At 35.7% G+C, this 15,549-nt stretch overlaps 5 protein-coding genes across 5 annotated transcripts; 2 read left to right on the forward strand and 3 right to left on the reverse strand.

Moving 5' to 3' along the window:
• The first annotated feature begins 1,109 nt into the window (after positions 1-1,109).
• Positions 1,110-1,661, forward strand: HER10_EVM0007999 (uncharacterized protein). Its single transcript, XM_035477537.1, has 3 exons — positions 1,110-1,176; positions 1,240-1,297; positions 1,350-1,661. Exons 1-3 carry the CDS (start codon positions 1,168-1,170, stop codon positions 1,520-1,522), a joined length of 240 nt encoding a protein of 79 aa, XP_035327028.1. The 5' UTR covers positions 1,110-1,167; the 3' UTR covers positions 1,523-1,661.
• Positions 1,662-1,706: 45 nt separating this feature from the next.
• Positions 1,707-2,750, reverse strand: HER10_EVM0012010 (CipA protein; the record flags this gene model as incomplete). Its single annotated transcript, XM_035481415.1, has 2 exons — positions 1,707-2,615; positions 2,679-2,750. The coding sequence occupies 2 exons, from the start codon at positions 2,748-2,750 to the stop codon at positions 1,707-1,709; spliced, it is 981 nt and encodes a 326-aa protein (XP_035327354.1).
• Positions 2,751-3,555: 805 nt separating this feature from the next.
• On the forward strand, positions 3,556-4,772 carry HER10_EVM0000922 (ketoreductase; the record flags this gene model as incomplete). Its single annotated transcript, XM_035470687.1, has 4 exons — positions 3,556-3,577; positions 3,639-3,868; positions 3,930-4,696; positions 4,748-4,772. 4 exons carry the CDS (start codon positions 3,556-3,558, stop codon positions 4,770-4,772), a joined length of 1,044 nt encoding a protein of 347 aa, XP_035326508.1.
• Positions 4,773-4,920: 148 nt separating this feature from the next.
• HER10_EVM0009754 (ThiJ/PfpI family protein) lies at positions 4,921-6,039 on the reverse strand (the record flags this gene model as incomplete). The annotated part of the gene is made up of 1 exon (XM_035479230.1): positions 4,921-6,039. The coding sequence occupies one exon, from the start codon at positions 6,037-6,039 to the stop codon at positions 4,921-4,923; it is 1,119 nt and encodes a 372-aa protein (XP_035327182.1).
• Positions 6,040-14,458: 8,419 nt separating this feature from the next.
• Positions 14,459-15,227, reverse strand: HER10_EVM0012885 (ThiJ/PfpI family protein; the record flags this gene model as incomplete). The annotated part of the gene is made up of 2 exons (XM_035482265.1): positions 14,459-14,850; positions 14,903-15,227. 2 exons carry the CDS (start codon positions 15,225-15,227, stop codon positions 14,459-14,461), a joined length of 717 nt encoding a protein of 238 aa, XP_035327429.1.
• Between the last annotated feature and the right edge of the window lie 322 nt (positions 15,228-15,549).

A 15,549-nucleotide genomic window follows, 5' to 3' on the forward strand; every position in this document is an offset into this window, starting at 1 on the left:
ACGATGATGTATCGGAACTTCAGAGTCTCAACCTTTCCCAGCAAACACCTCCCCTTTACAAACTCGAACTCGTTTCCTCGATTGGGATGCAATGGCACAGTACCTGAGGTCATACCGTGTGGAGAAAACGAACTTTAGTTACGAGTCGACCTTACAGTATCCAGGCTCTTTGATGTTGCTATTTTTGTTCATTAGCCACCTATCCAAGTCCAAAATTTGGTACTGAATGATTCATTTGATACAGTATCACTTACAGCCAACACTATCTTATCTCACATTCATGGCTGCGAACGGCATTGTTCGAGCGACCGTTTCCATCACCCATATCCCCGTCTTCCTGATTCCCGTTGGCTTCAATGTCTCCCACAGTCGCGTTCCCTATCCCAAAGAGATCCATTTGCCCATCATTATTCCGCACGAAACAAATTGGTTTATTTTATGGAATAGAGGTGGCTCAGAGACTGACCGAAACCAGGTGCAGGTGGTATCGCCCATGTCGTCACTGCGAATTTAGCTGATACGATCGAACAATTGCTGGCGAACATTGACTAGCACAAACATCTCGAGCTTAATATTCAAAAACTCTAGATTGATCAAATCAAGGGTCACTTTACCATTGTAGAAGAAACTTGGCTGGGCAAAGATGCATTGTACTTCGTTTCCTTGGGGATGTAAGAATGGAAAACGCCACACGTAATTAGAAGCTAGGAGGCCGGGACGGAAAGAACAGTAAGCCATATAACTCGGGCGTATAGGCTAAACCTGTTTCACAGCCATCCAACAGAGTCCGAATATCAATCCAGCCATTCATTGCTTTCCGGGCTGTTCACATGGCGATTATGCCAAGTGTTAGCGGCGCAGCACCTCTCAGCTTGGATTGGCGGTAAATTTCCCTTGGCAAAACAATAGCCAGCTGCCGAGGTGGCCAGATGCAGCCAAAAATGACGCAACTTGTCGCTTAATGCGTAGGAATCTGGGCGAAGTGTTGCGGCTGTGCTGTGTGTTGAACGTGAACGTAGCCGCCGAAAACAGGAACAACGGGACAAAAGTTGGTTAAATAAGAGAACATCTTGCCCAAAGGCCCACCGATTCTACAATAGATTGTGAGATTAAGAACCACTTCAAAGTGTCTTTGACTTCCGAAATCTATTCTGCCTCGACTTTAACATGGGCTTCGTATGTATTATAAGCTCTTGGACAAGTTGCAATTTGTATGTCGTATGTGCTGACGTTATCTAGTTGAAGACCTTGGGCGAGAAGGCGGACAGAGTGGCTTTGTCTGTCACAAACACAATGGGTCGGTAGACATTGAATCTGTCTTGTATTGTTCAGCCACTAATATCATCAAGCCGATAGCCGCTCTTATTATTCCGGTGGTCCCGATTGTGTCGCAGCAGACAGTGTCCCTCGAAATTCCAAGGGACAACGGGAACCACCTCCACGCATATCCAAAATGACCTGGGCGGAGACTCTTGAGGCAGAGAAGGCGGCGAAAGTGAAGCAAGCCGATCTCGTTAAATGATCTACTCTCTGAGCTAAGAGCTTGGCTGTCGAATCTCAATGTATGGCGAACCCCACGTACGTAGTCTCGCAGAGAACAGGAAAGAGATCACGAGTGGAAGCCCATTGCAAGTAGGAACTGAATGCCGGTAATAGCGTGTATTCCTGTAATGAGTGACAAATGGCTTATCTATTGATCGCATACTTTAAGCTGTATACATTAGCATGGCAGTGCGGGTAGCTTCATCTAGATCTTCGATTGGAAGCCCCAGGAGATTGTTGTCAGAAGCGAAGTCCGCATCATCGGTCGGTTGGAAGACACGAGCGTACATCAACTTATAAAAGCCCCCTTGCTTGCCTTGCTTCAGCTCTTCAAGACCGTCGTTGTACCTCTTTTGAGTGGTCTCATGATCAACTTTCCAGTCAGAATCGACTGTCCCTGTCACTCGTTTGACACTCTCCAGCATGTCACGCTGGCTAATCTTGAAGCTTGAGGCAAAGACAGTCTTGTTATGGAATTGGGAGATGGTTATCGACTTATCATCGGCATCCTCGGGGATGACCTTCAGGCTCAAGACAGATGCTACGGCGCGACCGCATTGAGCCCATGTAGCGACCTTGATAGCTTGTTCGCCGTCGTCGTACAAAGTAACCGTGCGATTCTTCAAGTCCAATCCAAAGGTGACAGGGCCTGCGATGAGGCTGTACTCGTACCAAAACCCGTTCATCAGCGCAATCGAAGTCAGGCCCGCTTTCTGAACCTCGGCGATGTTCTCCATGACGATGTTTGTGATTGGAATGTCCTTCCTGATGGCTGCGCTGTGTGTGTTGATACTGTAGGCGTTGGGCATGACGTATGAAACGCCTGCCTCGGCGGCAGCTTGAATCAGAGACGTGTGAGTACCCGGAGGAGCGCTTAGTGAAAGCGTAATGACGAGAAAGTCTTGACCGTTCAGAGCTGCGACCAAAGACCTTTTGTTCTCGTAATCGACAAAAGCCTTTTTGACACCATTCGGCAGGGAGCTGGTGCTTTCTTTACGCGTGATTGCGGTCACTGTATGCTTCCCTGTCTTTAGAAGTTCCTCTGCGATGGCTTTCCCAATGTTACCGCCAGCCTACAAGTTATTTTGTCAACTTAAGCTCATATTCACATGAAAATCTTCTCCGGAATCACTTACTCCTACTATGGCTACCTTCTGGATGGAGTTCTCGAACCCCTTAGGAGCATCTCGCGCAAAGCCTCCGACCATTTTCTCTCTAGTTGGGATAGAGTGGATGGTTAGACTGTGAGGCAACTTAAGACTAATGAACTCAGATGCGAATTTCTGCAATAGAGGTTGGAAAGGCAAGTAAAATATGGTTGTTTTCCAGCTCGATTTTCAACTGGTAGTCAAATTATTGGAATTTGAGGGGGCCTGCCGATGTGTTTGATATTTCTAATAAATCTAGTTGCTTTCTAATCAGATCTGATCTTGAAATCTTTCAATGTAAGTCAACCTTGATGAACCATATATCGGAGCTAGTGGACTTAAGTGTCAGCGCCATTTCGAGTGATGTTATGGGTACACCGCCGCGGATCCGAAGCCGGACTGTTCTTATCGTCCGCCGGTTCCTAGCTCGCGCTGGAAATTGCTGCCCGTGTCCGAAAATGGCTAGCGTTCCGGCATGCATCACGCCCTTCAAGCCATTCGAACCTTATGCTGATGCTAGGGGTATTCCAAGGCCAACGCCTCCATAATTGCAACGTGGATGACTGATTCTGCAATGACTTGGAAGCTTGTGGAAGTTCAGATCGAGCCACTGGGGAAGTTCCATTGCTTGCTAATTTCACCTTGCTTCGTCATCCGGACCTGACGCCGATCATTCTCCTACTTTTTATCGGGAAGTACGCGTAACTTTTTCACGGCAGCAAATGATGCAGCGGCCGACTTATAAAGTGCTGGAAAAATACTCAGGATTGCTTCTCAAGTCTCGTCTCTCAAATTATCATTCAAGCCATCCACAAACCCAACGCAGGCACTTGTTCTATCTCCTCCATTGCTATCACGCACAGTCATGACGAAAGTTCTTGTCACCGGTACGACTGAGTGTGTTATGAGTTTGAATATAGGCTAATGCACAACCTGTTTGGAACATAGGGGGCACTGGCTTCGTGGCTGGTCATGTCATTGACACTCTGCTGAAGCGTGGGCACTCCGTTGTCACCACTGTCCGATCTCAGGAAAAGTCTCAGGCCTTACTGGGTGCATACGCAGACGTTTCTCAGGACAACCTCAAAACTTTGATTGTCCCAGATATTGCGACGGATGGGGCTTTCGAAGGTCTGGGCTTTCTTGAACTCGAAGCTGTGATACACGTGGCAAGCCCAGTAAGTCGCCGGGAAACTTGGCTATTACCGTTCCTTGAACCTCCTAATTAACGATGCATAGTTTCATTACAATGTCACCGACCCAAAGAAAGATCTCATTGATCCTGCTGTTATTGGTACAACGGGCGTTCTTAAGGCGATTAAGGATTCCTGTCCCGGTGTCAAACGTGTCGTCGTAACCTCTTCCTTCGCAGCCATTCTGAACCCTGGACTTGCAGCAATGGGTGCGGAAAAGACGTACTCGGAGGAAGATTGGAGCCCAGTGACTCTCGAAGATGCCTACTCTAATGGCATGATGGCATATGTTACTTCAAAGGTCTTTGCCGAAAGGGCGGCCTGGAACTTTGTCGAGACCGAGAAGCCAAATTTTACCTTGTCCACAATCTGCCCGCCCATGATATATGGCCCCGTGAGATTGCCGGTCAAGTCCCTCTCCGCGATCAACACTTCGAACCAACTTCTGGCGGAAGTCATTTTGGGAAAGCACAAGGCAGGTCTACCGCCCACAGGATTGCCGCTCTGGGTTGACGTCCGTGACGTCGCCCTGGCACACGTAAGGGCCATGGAGGTCCAGGGCGCCGGGGGCAAGCGTTTTCTTACCACAGCTGGCTTCTACAGCAATAAGGAGATGGCCAATGCACTTTGGAACAGCTTCCCTTCAATGCGGGAAAAGTTGCCAGAGCCTAGTAGCTTTGGGGGGTTGCCCAATTCGGCTTTGAAGTCCTTTGGATACAACACATCCCGGGCGAGGGAGATTTTGGGCTTAGAATGGACGCCGTATGAAAGGACTGTCGTTGACTCAGCTATGTCTTTGGATGGATTAAAGGAGTAGACAGTGACTCATGCGCACCTATCGATGAACGATCGAGCTTGCCTGAGGTTGCTATTGGCGTGTCGCAAATGATACCAGCCTGCTTGCGCCTTGAGTTAATGCAGGAGCTTGTTCTTCTTCCTTTACACACGGATTATCTACTTGAGATGAATATTCAACATTTTATCATTCTATATCTCAGGAACGACTGAGGATGTATCGATGGTTCAGGAGTGTTGTTCTAGGCTCCAAGTGCATAGCTACCGGTCATAGCAAACACGGTCCAGTAATCTAGGTCTGGTGCTGTTTGCGTGACATGAAGAATCTCTTTAGCTGATTTGAAGCCTCCAGATTCCCACATAAACTTCAAACATCGTTGCACCCATGCCTTTACTTTCTTGTCTTCTGATACCTGATTGATCAGGTAAAGGGGCGCCAGAAAGGTGCTGCAGTGAAGCTGTTGTACAGGCGAAAAAGGCAATGAATTTGTTTCATGTATTCCTGGTAAGATAAACTGAGGCACGGAGGCGCACATCTGATTGATCGAGTCGCGACTTGTTCCGTGGAATGTGTACTCTTTCGGGCGACTCTCCTCGGGGACGTAAGTCTTGATGAGGTGGTAAAGAATGAGGCGGATTGTGCAGATTGCATTCGAGACTTGAGTGATGTAGTGGTCCGGGTAGATGTCGTAGAAACATCCCAGAATCTGCTCGTCTGCAGTGACTTGTATGGTTTTTGGCTTCCAAGATGGTGGACGGGCTTTGTCCAACGCATTGATTCTTTCATCCAGACCTTTTGCCTTAACAAGAAGTTCCAATGTCGAAACTCTCCCATGAATGATGTCGGACTTAAGGTCAACAACCTGCGCAAGGACACCTAGAAATGTCCATTTCACGCTCTTGACACGATAGCCAATATTTCGACGGACCTTTGTAAGCTCTGGAGGTACTTTATCTCCGACTGTGGCACAGCTTACTGTCACCGCCGTCACAAGTCGAGCTGCAACTTGACAGCCTGTTGGGGTAGACACAATACTCGTCTCACGGGCACCGAGTAGTGATAAGCCACCTTGTGCGTGACTCAGCCATGACTGAGATTGTGCCGGATCCCGGTGGACAAGCTTTTCGTACATATCCAGCAACAAAATGGTTTGGAGTGCTTTTTCCGCTTCCCCAGGATTGAGCGAGCTGAGAGCGTGATTGAGTCGTTGAATAGCCGTGACGTAACTTGAGCTGGCTAATAGGAGAAGATTCGGGCTGGCGAGCTGAACAGCCATAAAGGCTAGACTGACTGCTTCCACGCTCGCTGAAATATGATCTAGTGTCTTTGAGTTCCGGTAATGGTAAGCTATCTCACTCATGCTCCGAGTGAATCCTTGGATGTACGTCGAGAAAAATGCGTATCGTGCACGCGTATCCCAGCTCAGCTCCAGAGAGGCTGGATGATTTTCTGCATGTAGAACACGGCTACGACGAGCAATAACCTTTTGTTCTGCCGAATTGTTCTCACTGTGGAATTGAATTGCGTCAGGATCCCGATATCCATGGCATATTATCTTAGCTCTGGCACACTGGCCACACCTATCCGGCCGGAGATCACACTAACGACGACGGCTTGTTAGTCAAAAGATCTTTCCTAGAAGAAGCTATGCACTCGGATTGTACGGCGAGTTTAAAGAACTTGCCTTGAGCTTCCTCGCCCTGCATGGAAGGCATGCCGGCGAAAGACGCCCTCGGTTCACCATTGGTATGAACCTCAGGGGTCTATCCCACAATCTTTGCCCAAATAATCTGACATGTGCGAATGTCGAATTGAGGCCTGCGAGCGAAGGAGAGACCTTCCGAAAATTGTCCAGCTGGTCCTATAATTAGTGAGGCGAGATGCAAGTTTTGCAATTCTGCATCATTCTGCTAAGGGATGAAGTTGGATTTGTGTCACGTAACAGGGATAGTAACCGCAGACCACGAAGTGCCCGTCACGTACTATATCACGTATATATCATTTATATACTATATATAAACCTTTTCCTTTTATTTACTTCTATTTTAATAAGTTAAGCTACTTTACTATACTCCGTATACCTATTACTATATACTATAACTCATAATAATTATAAACCTAGCTCTTAATTAAGACCTTATATTATAATAACGTACTTATTAATACGATCCCTACGATCTTTTTAATATAATTAATATTTTTATATTTACTTTTAGCTAAACTAAATTAACTAGTTATAATAATTAAATTAAATAGTTCTAGGCCTTCTACTTAATAAGTAAGGGTCTCGAGGTCTAGAAGTACGTTAACCTAAACGCTCTAAACTCTAACGTATTCCTTACTCCCCTTATAATATTTATTTTACCTTTTAATTTTAAGTTAATATTTTTAATTTATAATAAAAAAAAGTAACGAGCTTACTAAGTACGCCGTAAGGTGTTTAAAAATAATTAATAAAAATAAGAAACTTATTATTAATAATTTCTAGCTCTAACTTCTAATATAACCTTTAACTTCTTTAAGTATGAGTAACTTATAAGATCTATCTAGAACTCCTTTTATAATACTAATAATACTACTTACTTTATATAATTAAATATATTCTTATATTATACTTATAAAAGATCTATATATTTAAAAATATTTAAAAAAGTAGGAGCTCTTTACTAAATATTATTAAATTATAATTCCTAAACATAATAATATTAATATATATATTAAACTTTTATTTAGTAATTAGGAAAGTTAATTAACGCTACTCTTTATAAATACGTATTTTAAAAATAACTAAGAATAGTATTAAGTTTAGTATATAATAAATCGTTAAATAATTAAAATAAAAACTAGCGCCCTCCGAGGCCATAATTAAGAGTGCAGTTTATTAAGAATATAAATAAGTCCTTAGTAAAGCGAGGACTAGTATTAATCTCTAACGCTAATATAAAAAATAATAATTAGCTTACCTCCGAACTAAGATATATAATATTTTAAAAATTAATAAAGAAATCGCTATACTTAACTTCTTAAATATAGTTAAGTTTAAACTTAACTTTATATAGAGCTAACGTACTTATAAAACTTTTTATGAATTAATAGCTTTTAAAATATATACTAGGACCCTTAATAAGATTACGTATACGTTTAGCTTAGTAATATAAAAAACGTATACTAAATACCCCTTAGGCTAAAGAGGGGCTTATTTTATTTTTATTAAACGCTCTAACTCGTTTAAAAACGTAAATAATAAGGGGGATATTAATTACCCTTATAATAACGTACACTGCCTTTAGTATACTAAAAGTTAAAATAAGTACTTATAAACCATAATACTAGTAGTTCCCAATATAAATAATAAATAGCTATATAAAAGAAGTCCTTACTATAATTAAATCAAATAAATAAAAATCACTTTATAATAAGCTTAAAAAATAAGTTAATTAAAAATAATAGAACCCCAAAAAGTCTTAGTAACTAAAAGGATCCTCTAACTAACTTATAATAAGCTTATTAATAAACTAAAATAATAATTATATTACTATACTTATAAAGGGTTAAAAGGTAAAAATAAACGCAATCTTTAATACCCTTATAAGTAGTACTTATTTATTATCCTAAAGTACGGTAATAAATAGCTATAGAATAATATATCTAATTAATAATAAGAGCCTACTTAAACCTAAGAGCTATATATTATTAAATAACGACGATTATATTAAATCTAGTACTACTATACTACCTATTACTATACGCAATACTTATATTATAAAAGGCATTTTAAATAGACCTAAAGGGAGGGAACGTACGATCTAAAGCTTTAGAATACTACTTATATTAAAGGATTTTATATTAATATAATTTTAAAACTCTCCTTAATAAAAGTATATTCTAATACTACGGTCTAAATTATACTTTATAATAAAGAATACTTTATAAAAGCACTATTAAAAATAGCTTACTTAAAAAATAACTTAGTCTTCTTTAAATATAAGCTCTTTTAATCTTACTTTTTTATAAATCTTAAGTATATTTTATAAAGCCTAGTTAGTATTATGCTACTAATTAGCTATAGGAAATTCTATTACTTATATTAATATATTTATAAGAAATCTAATAGCGCACTCTTATAGTACTTTAAGACCGGTTATTTCGGGCTTAATACCTTTTATTAACTCCTTTATAAGACTCGTAGTATACGTATTAAATTACTATTATAAATTAAGTATAAGGTATATATAATATCCAAAACTAAGTTAATAATTTTAAGAGGACTACCTTTAAGAAGAGCCTTATAACTATACTATAGTACTATATATACTAAGATCTTTTCTATTTCGAGCTATCTTTAAGTAAATAATAATATATACTTATAGCCTTAAATAAATATAGTAAGTAGCTTAGGGGTTCTTTTTAAAAATAAAATAGAGGACAAGTATTATTTATACTATAGAGCCTTAAAGTAGTAATTTATTAATAAAAAAACTCTAATCTACTTTTTAAAAGTAATAATAAGACCGCCTCTTTATTATAAACGTTAAACGTATATATAAAACGTAGTATAGTAAGCTAAGAATTAAAATAGAGCTTCTACTATATATAAAAAACCCGTAAGTAATATAAAAGAGTAAGTTAATTTATAATTATTAAAGCTTATAAGATATACTTTTTATAAACCTCTTTAAAAACTATAGGATAAAGTAGTATAATAGCGATTTTTATTTATAATATTACCTACGAGCTAATAATAGAGATTTACTTATTATAATAAAAATTAACTAGTAAAAGAGATATTAACGCTAATAATAAACGGGCTACTAAGTACGAGATTTAGAACTAGTTACCCTATATCTTAGTAATCTTTATATATATAGCTACTAAGTATACCCTTTTATAGGGATTATAAGAGGGTATATATTAAAAGGAGTATAAAGTACTTCCTTATAAGTATATAGGATACTTAGTTAGATATACACTAGAAACGTATAACTTATATAAGGTCTAGGTACCCAGCTTAAGTAAGTATTTATTATAAAGAATATTAAGTTTAATAAAAAGTTTTTATAATTCTATATACGAGAGCAAGCTATTATAAGTAAATAAGTAAATTTAGTAATCTAAGAAATATAAAAACTTTTAAAGTTAATAATAAATTAGTTTAAATACTCGGGGAAATAAATCTAGACTTTAGAAATACTAATACTTAAAATAACTTTATAATTAAGGATAGTATTATTATTAAGTTTTTAACTATTTAGGACGCTAAGTAATTAATAAACGTACTCTAGGGTATAGTTAATAATATTAATAAGGCTAATATAGCCTTATTAGTACTATTAATCCCTAAGATAACCCCCTTATGTAAGCTTAGGGGTAGGGGTAAGGAAAAGGATATAATAACTAGGTTATAAATAGCTCTGCGCAACCTATAGTCCTCTTTATAAGTACTTATATATATTATAAAGGTTTTTAAGCCCTTAATTCCTAATGGCTCTTAGTAAGAAGCTAAAATACGTAGTAAACGAGGTACTAATTATAAGGATATAATTCCTAACGCTAAAGTTAATATTAGTAGGGAACCCTTATAATAAACCTCTATTACTATATAAAAATAGAGCTTATAAAAACTACCTTAGCGAGTATTAAGTAAAGCTTAGTTAGGTCCTAAATACTTAAATCGAGCCCATAAACCTCTATAACGTTTTAATAATAATATCTTTATAACGCTCTTATATTTAAATATAAAAAATAATAATTATTATAACTACTACTAGGACTACTTTTTTTACCTTTATACCTAATTAATAGAAAGCTAAAAAAAAGTAATATAAGATATATAATACTTTACTAAATAATAAAAGGTAATCTATAGGACTTACCTAGAGCGCCCTGGTATAAGTTAAAAACTATAGCCTAATAAAGTTAACTTTTAAGCTTACTAAAGAAGTTTAGTAATATTAAATACTTCTTATAATAGCTATAAAAGTTACTCAGGGATATTATAAATATAGAGATAAAAAGCTAAAAGATATTAATATATAGGAAGAGGTTAAACATAATCTTAAATAAAGGATCTTATTTTTATTAAAATAAGTATATATATAAATATAACGCTAATAACGAGGTTTATGAAGTAAAAGTATATATATATAAAGGGGATATATAACTACTCAATTTTTATAAAATATATACGCTTTAATACTCGCTGTAAAGGCTTTTTAGTTTATAATAGTAATAGTTACCTAATTTAACTTTAAGGCTGATTAATATAACGCTATTAACGCATTCCTTAACGTACTTATTAAGAATAAGAAATTAGTAATTATTAAACTCTTAAAAGATATAAAGTTATTAGTAAAGTAGGTAAACTTTAATATGCTCTATACGGTCTATGAGATTTATTAATTTTATAGTTTTAAATTTTTATTTTTATACTTCGTAGTATAAATATAATCTATAGCTATGAAAAGTATATTTATTAAACTATAAATAAGAAAGTAATATTAGTATTTTATATTAACGACTTTATAGTCTTATATTATTAAGATAACTAGAAGGTAGCTTAGGAAGTTGTTAATAGTATAAAAGAATATATTAACTTTAAAGAGAATAAACTAATTAATTATTTTCTTAAAGTACGGATTATATAAGACCGTACTATTTATAAGGTTTACTTAGTTTATAATGTATATATTAAATAGGTTATTAAGCACTTTAATTTAATAGATTTAATAGATTTAATTACCTCTTCTGTAATACGAGTTTAAATTAAATAAGGGTAAGTAATAAAGGAAAAATAAAAGTTTTTAAAAAGGTTAGGAATATACTTTATATAGCTATTATAATTAGACTAAACGTTACTTTTATTTATTTATAATTATTATAGTTTTTAACTAACCTAAGTATAACTTATATTAAAATAATAAACTAGTATATTTAATACTTTTATATAATAAGGTATTTTTACTCTCTTATAGTAGTGTACTAAACGTAATTATTATTTCTAGCTAGAGATACTAACTTTATAAATAATAAAGTAATATAATAATTATTATAAGGATATATAATATTCCTTTTAATAACCTAATTTAATAAAAATTAGTATACTAAGTAATAGTTATAACGTTAATTACTGAGGCTAAGCTTCTTTATTTCTGAAAACTATAAAAAAATAATAACTTTAAAGCGCCTTTTATAAATATTTCTTTTAACCTAGGAAAAGTATAGTTAGTTAATTATAATAATTAATAAACAATTTAACTCGTTATAAGGAAAATAAAAAAATAGCTATACGGCTTTATTATTAATATATAAAATATATAGCTTAAATAAGAGTACGCTAGAAATAGCTTTAAGGTTATTTATATATTAATAAAAATATATTAATAAATAAACTTACTAAGAACTTCTTATAAACTAAGTTTAAATATTTTTATATATTTCTTAACCTCTACAATGCGTAAGAACTTATTATAAATAATTAAAATAGTTAAAAATAATTAATTTAAGTTACGCTTAGAAAAACTTAATACCTAAAAATAAATAATTAACTAAACTAAGAGTGCGGCCTATAAGTTTAAAATAAAATAAATAAAACTTTTCTTAGCCCGAAGGCCTAAAACTCTTAAAATAAACTTACCCTATAGGGTATATGTATATAAAAATATAACCCGGGCTTATACTTATTATTTAAATTCCTGGTTTAAGAAGAACGAAATTATTAAAACTATAGCGTTAGTAATAAAAAAGGAGGAAATATATACTAAGAACTGCGCTTTATATACCTTAAAATCCTTAAAATTATAAATAATTAGAATAGTAAGGGGAGCTAGGGGTAAAAGGACTATTAGGTTAACGACTTAAGGAGTAGGAGCGGGTAGGGTAATAAAAAGCTAGTTATAAATAACTATAATACCTAAAAATAATAATATGGGTATATTTATAAAAGGGGTTACGAAAATCGTTATAAAAATAAACTTATCTTACTAAAAACGAATATAATCCTCGTATTTAACTTTATACTCCTCTATCTAATTTATTATATACTAAATTTTAAAAAAATTTTTAATTAGCGTTAAGTACGTTCTTAAGAATAATAAAAAATAGTATATTTATAAAAGTAGAAGCGCTACTTATAATAGCCTTAGTAAAGGCCTAGGTTATTAGCTATATAATAAAGGGAATATTAATATAATTTTTAACTAAATAGCTATTAAAATAATATATATATTAGCTATAGCTTTCTTTAAAATAATAACTATTATTACTTTAATTATTAAAATAGAGGGCTACCCTTAAGTAAGGTACGTACTAAATATCCTGTTCTATATCCTGTTCTATAAGAGCCTTATCCTTAAGCTTTTAAGGACTAAGTATATATTAAATAAGCCCTAAATAGTAAAAAAATTAACTAAACTTATTATAGGTTTTATTTTAACCTCTTAATATTCTTTTTATTTTTTATTATTTAGTAAATAGGGCCCTTATATTTTTTAATATCTAAATAAATTAAATATAAACCTTAAAATAATAATATATTACGTACTTTACTTAAAAATATTTTATTTTTTTTTTTTTTTATTTTTTTTAGTAGGGAGGTTAAAAGCTTATTATTAAAACTTTTATTATTATTACCTTTATTATTACCTATAATAAAACTACTAATATAAGCCTCGAATTTATAAAAATTTTAATATTATTATTAATAGTTATAGCGTTCTCTTAGCTAAAGAGAGGGAGCTTAATAACCGGGGCCTTAGGTATAAAAAAAAAGGGTATAAAGGGGGGGCGCGGGGGGGAAACTATTACGAAGGGCTCGTTATTAATATTATTTATCTAAACTTTTAGCTAACCGTATATTATATATATAAAATATATTATAAAAATATATAAAACTTATTATTATTATTAAATATATTAAATATTTATATTTAAAATAAAATTAATAAATAATTTAATAGCGCTACGTGTGTAATAAATAGGTACTTATAATAATTATAAAAATTAAAAAAAAATAATAGCTAAGTAGTGCTATAAAAATTTAAATATATATAAAGAGGGTAAATAGCCTGCCCTTATTAATTTATATACTAAAAATAATAAATTACGTACTATTCCTAGTTAGGATCCTATTTATTTTAAATAAGGAGCTATTTATAATAAACGCGCTCTATAAAACGCGTATCCCTTATATTTATTTTTCCTTTATTTATATTTAACTAAATTAAGTTTTTATAAAAGTATTTAGAGGTTTTATCCTAAGTATAATAGTTCCCTTATAGTAATAATTAGGGGGTATATTACGTAATAAGGATAATAACCGTAAATTACGAAGTACTTATCACGTGTTATATCACGTATATATCACTTATATACTATATATAGACCTTTTCCTTTTGTCTACTTCTACTTTAATAGGTTAAGCCACTTTACTACACTCCGTATGCCCATTGCTGTGTGCCATAACTCGTGACAATTTGTCTCATGGCGCGTCATCCCATTGAGGTCTTTGGCTGTTTCCTAAAGGGGCTAGCGTTCCGGTCTCACAACTCTAAATTTGTGGAGTTCTCGTCGGAGAATGAGTGGATCCCAAAATTTGACTCCCTGTCCGACCCGTATCTAGGCCCCAGAGCGTAATATGACGAGACAATTATATTTGTTGAGACCAAGACAAAGTCTCAGAAATGCTTTTAGTGCTTCTAATGCTGGCTCTAGGTTGGAAACTTGTATTCGCAGCGTCAAGTACTTGTTCGTCTTTTCGCATTGACTATATAGTGCTAAACGTCTCAAGGTATCTGCTGCTTCCTGATTGCTTCCCACAATACGTTACCAATAACTCCTGCGCTAGGTGGATTCTGCCCGGTAATCAAGCGTCCATCCTTACCGCTGACCACAACTTTAACCCCGAAGGGCTGATCTGCCTTCATGTACCTCCCGCCGTGGTTTTTGAGTTCTGTTTCCAAAAGGAATGGCATTGCATCCGTAAAGCTGTATGCGTCTTCTTCCGCATTCGAAAATCCTGTGACTTCGTTGTCCTTGACCAGGTACTCCCCGTTTGTGAGCTTAACATTCACGAGGGCGCCGGGGCCATGGCAAACAGCCGAGACAATTTTGCCTGCTTCGTAGAACTCTCGGATGATGGAATGTGAGATTTGGTCGACGGCGAGATCAAACATGGCTGGATCTGTGTAAGCTTCTAATGAGGCCATATTTGTCTGGGTTCTACTCACGTCCATGCCCGCCAACGTAGAATACTCCCGCAAACTCAGAAGACCTTCCGAAAAACGACGAAAGGGTCTCCGTTTTTTCCCAAAGATCCTTCTGTTCTTTCAGAAATCTCTGACACTCTCCGTCATTTTTGCTGTCTTCAATGGAGTAGGGGTCGATGGGAGCAACACCACCCTTGGGAGAAGCGACGACGAGGTCCACATGAGGGGCGAGAGCGTTGTATGGGTGAACAAACTCGGGAAGATACCATCCAGTCCTGAAATTCTCCCGGGTTGGCATGATATCCTGAGATGTCAAGACAACGAGAAGCTTAGGCCTAGTCGACATGGCTGGTATGATGAAGTAGGTAAATAGGGAGAACCAGACAGTGAGGGCTGCTGAAAAGTAAATGCTAGAATGCGATGATGGTCAGGAATGGGTATAGGATATCGCATACTTAAATACGCATACAGACAGCCTATCGCCTGGGACAGCGATTAGGTAAGACTACGGGCATTGCCGTAGTCTTACTTCATGGAACGGAAGGAATACCGAATGTAGTTTACGGCAATTCATTACTCGCGTCTTGCATTTTGGGTACAAGAACTTTCCTGGCTTAGCGGCCTGTAGACTTCGTCTGGATATGTCTTGAAGCGTCCGCGGCTCGAAG

This window comes from Colletotrichum scovillei (assembly GCF_011075155.1).
Source record: "Colletotrichum scovillei strain TJNH1 chromosome Unknown Contig00011, whole genome shotgun sequence".
Classification (NCBI taxonomy): Eukaryota; Fungi; Ascomycota; class Sordariomycetes; order Glomerellales; family Glomerellaceae; genus Colletotrichum; species Colletotrichum scovillei.

Coding starts and splice junctions, on each gene's coding strand:
- HER10_EVM0007999 (XM_035477537.1), top strand. Junction 1,298..1,349: donor GTCTGTCACAAACACAATGG/GTCGGTAGACAT, acceptor AATATCATCAAG/CCGATAGCCGCTCTTATTAT.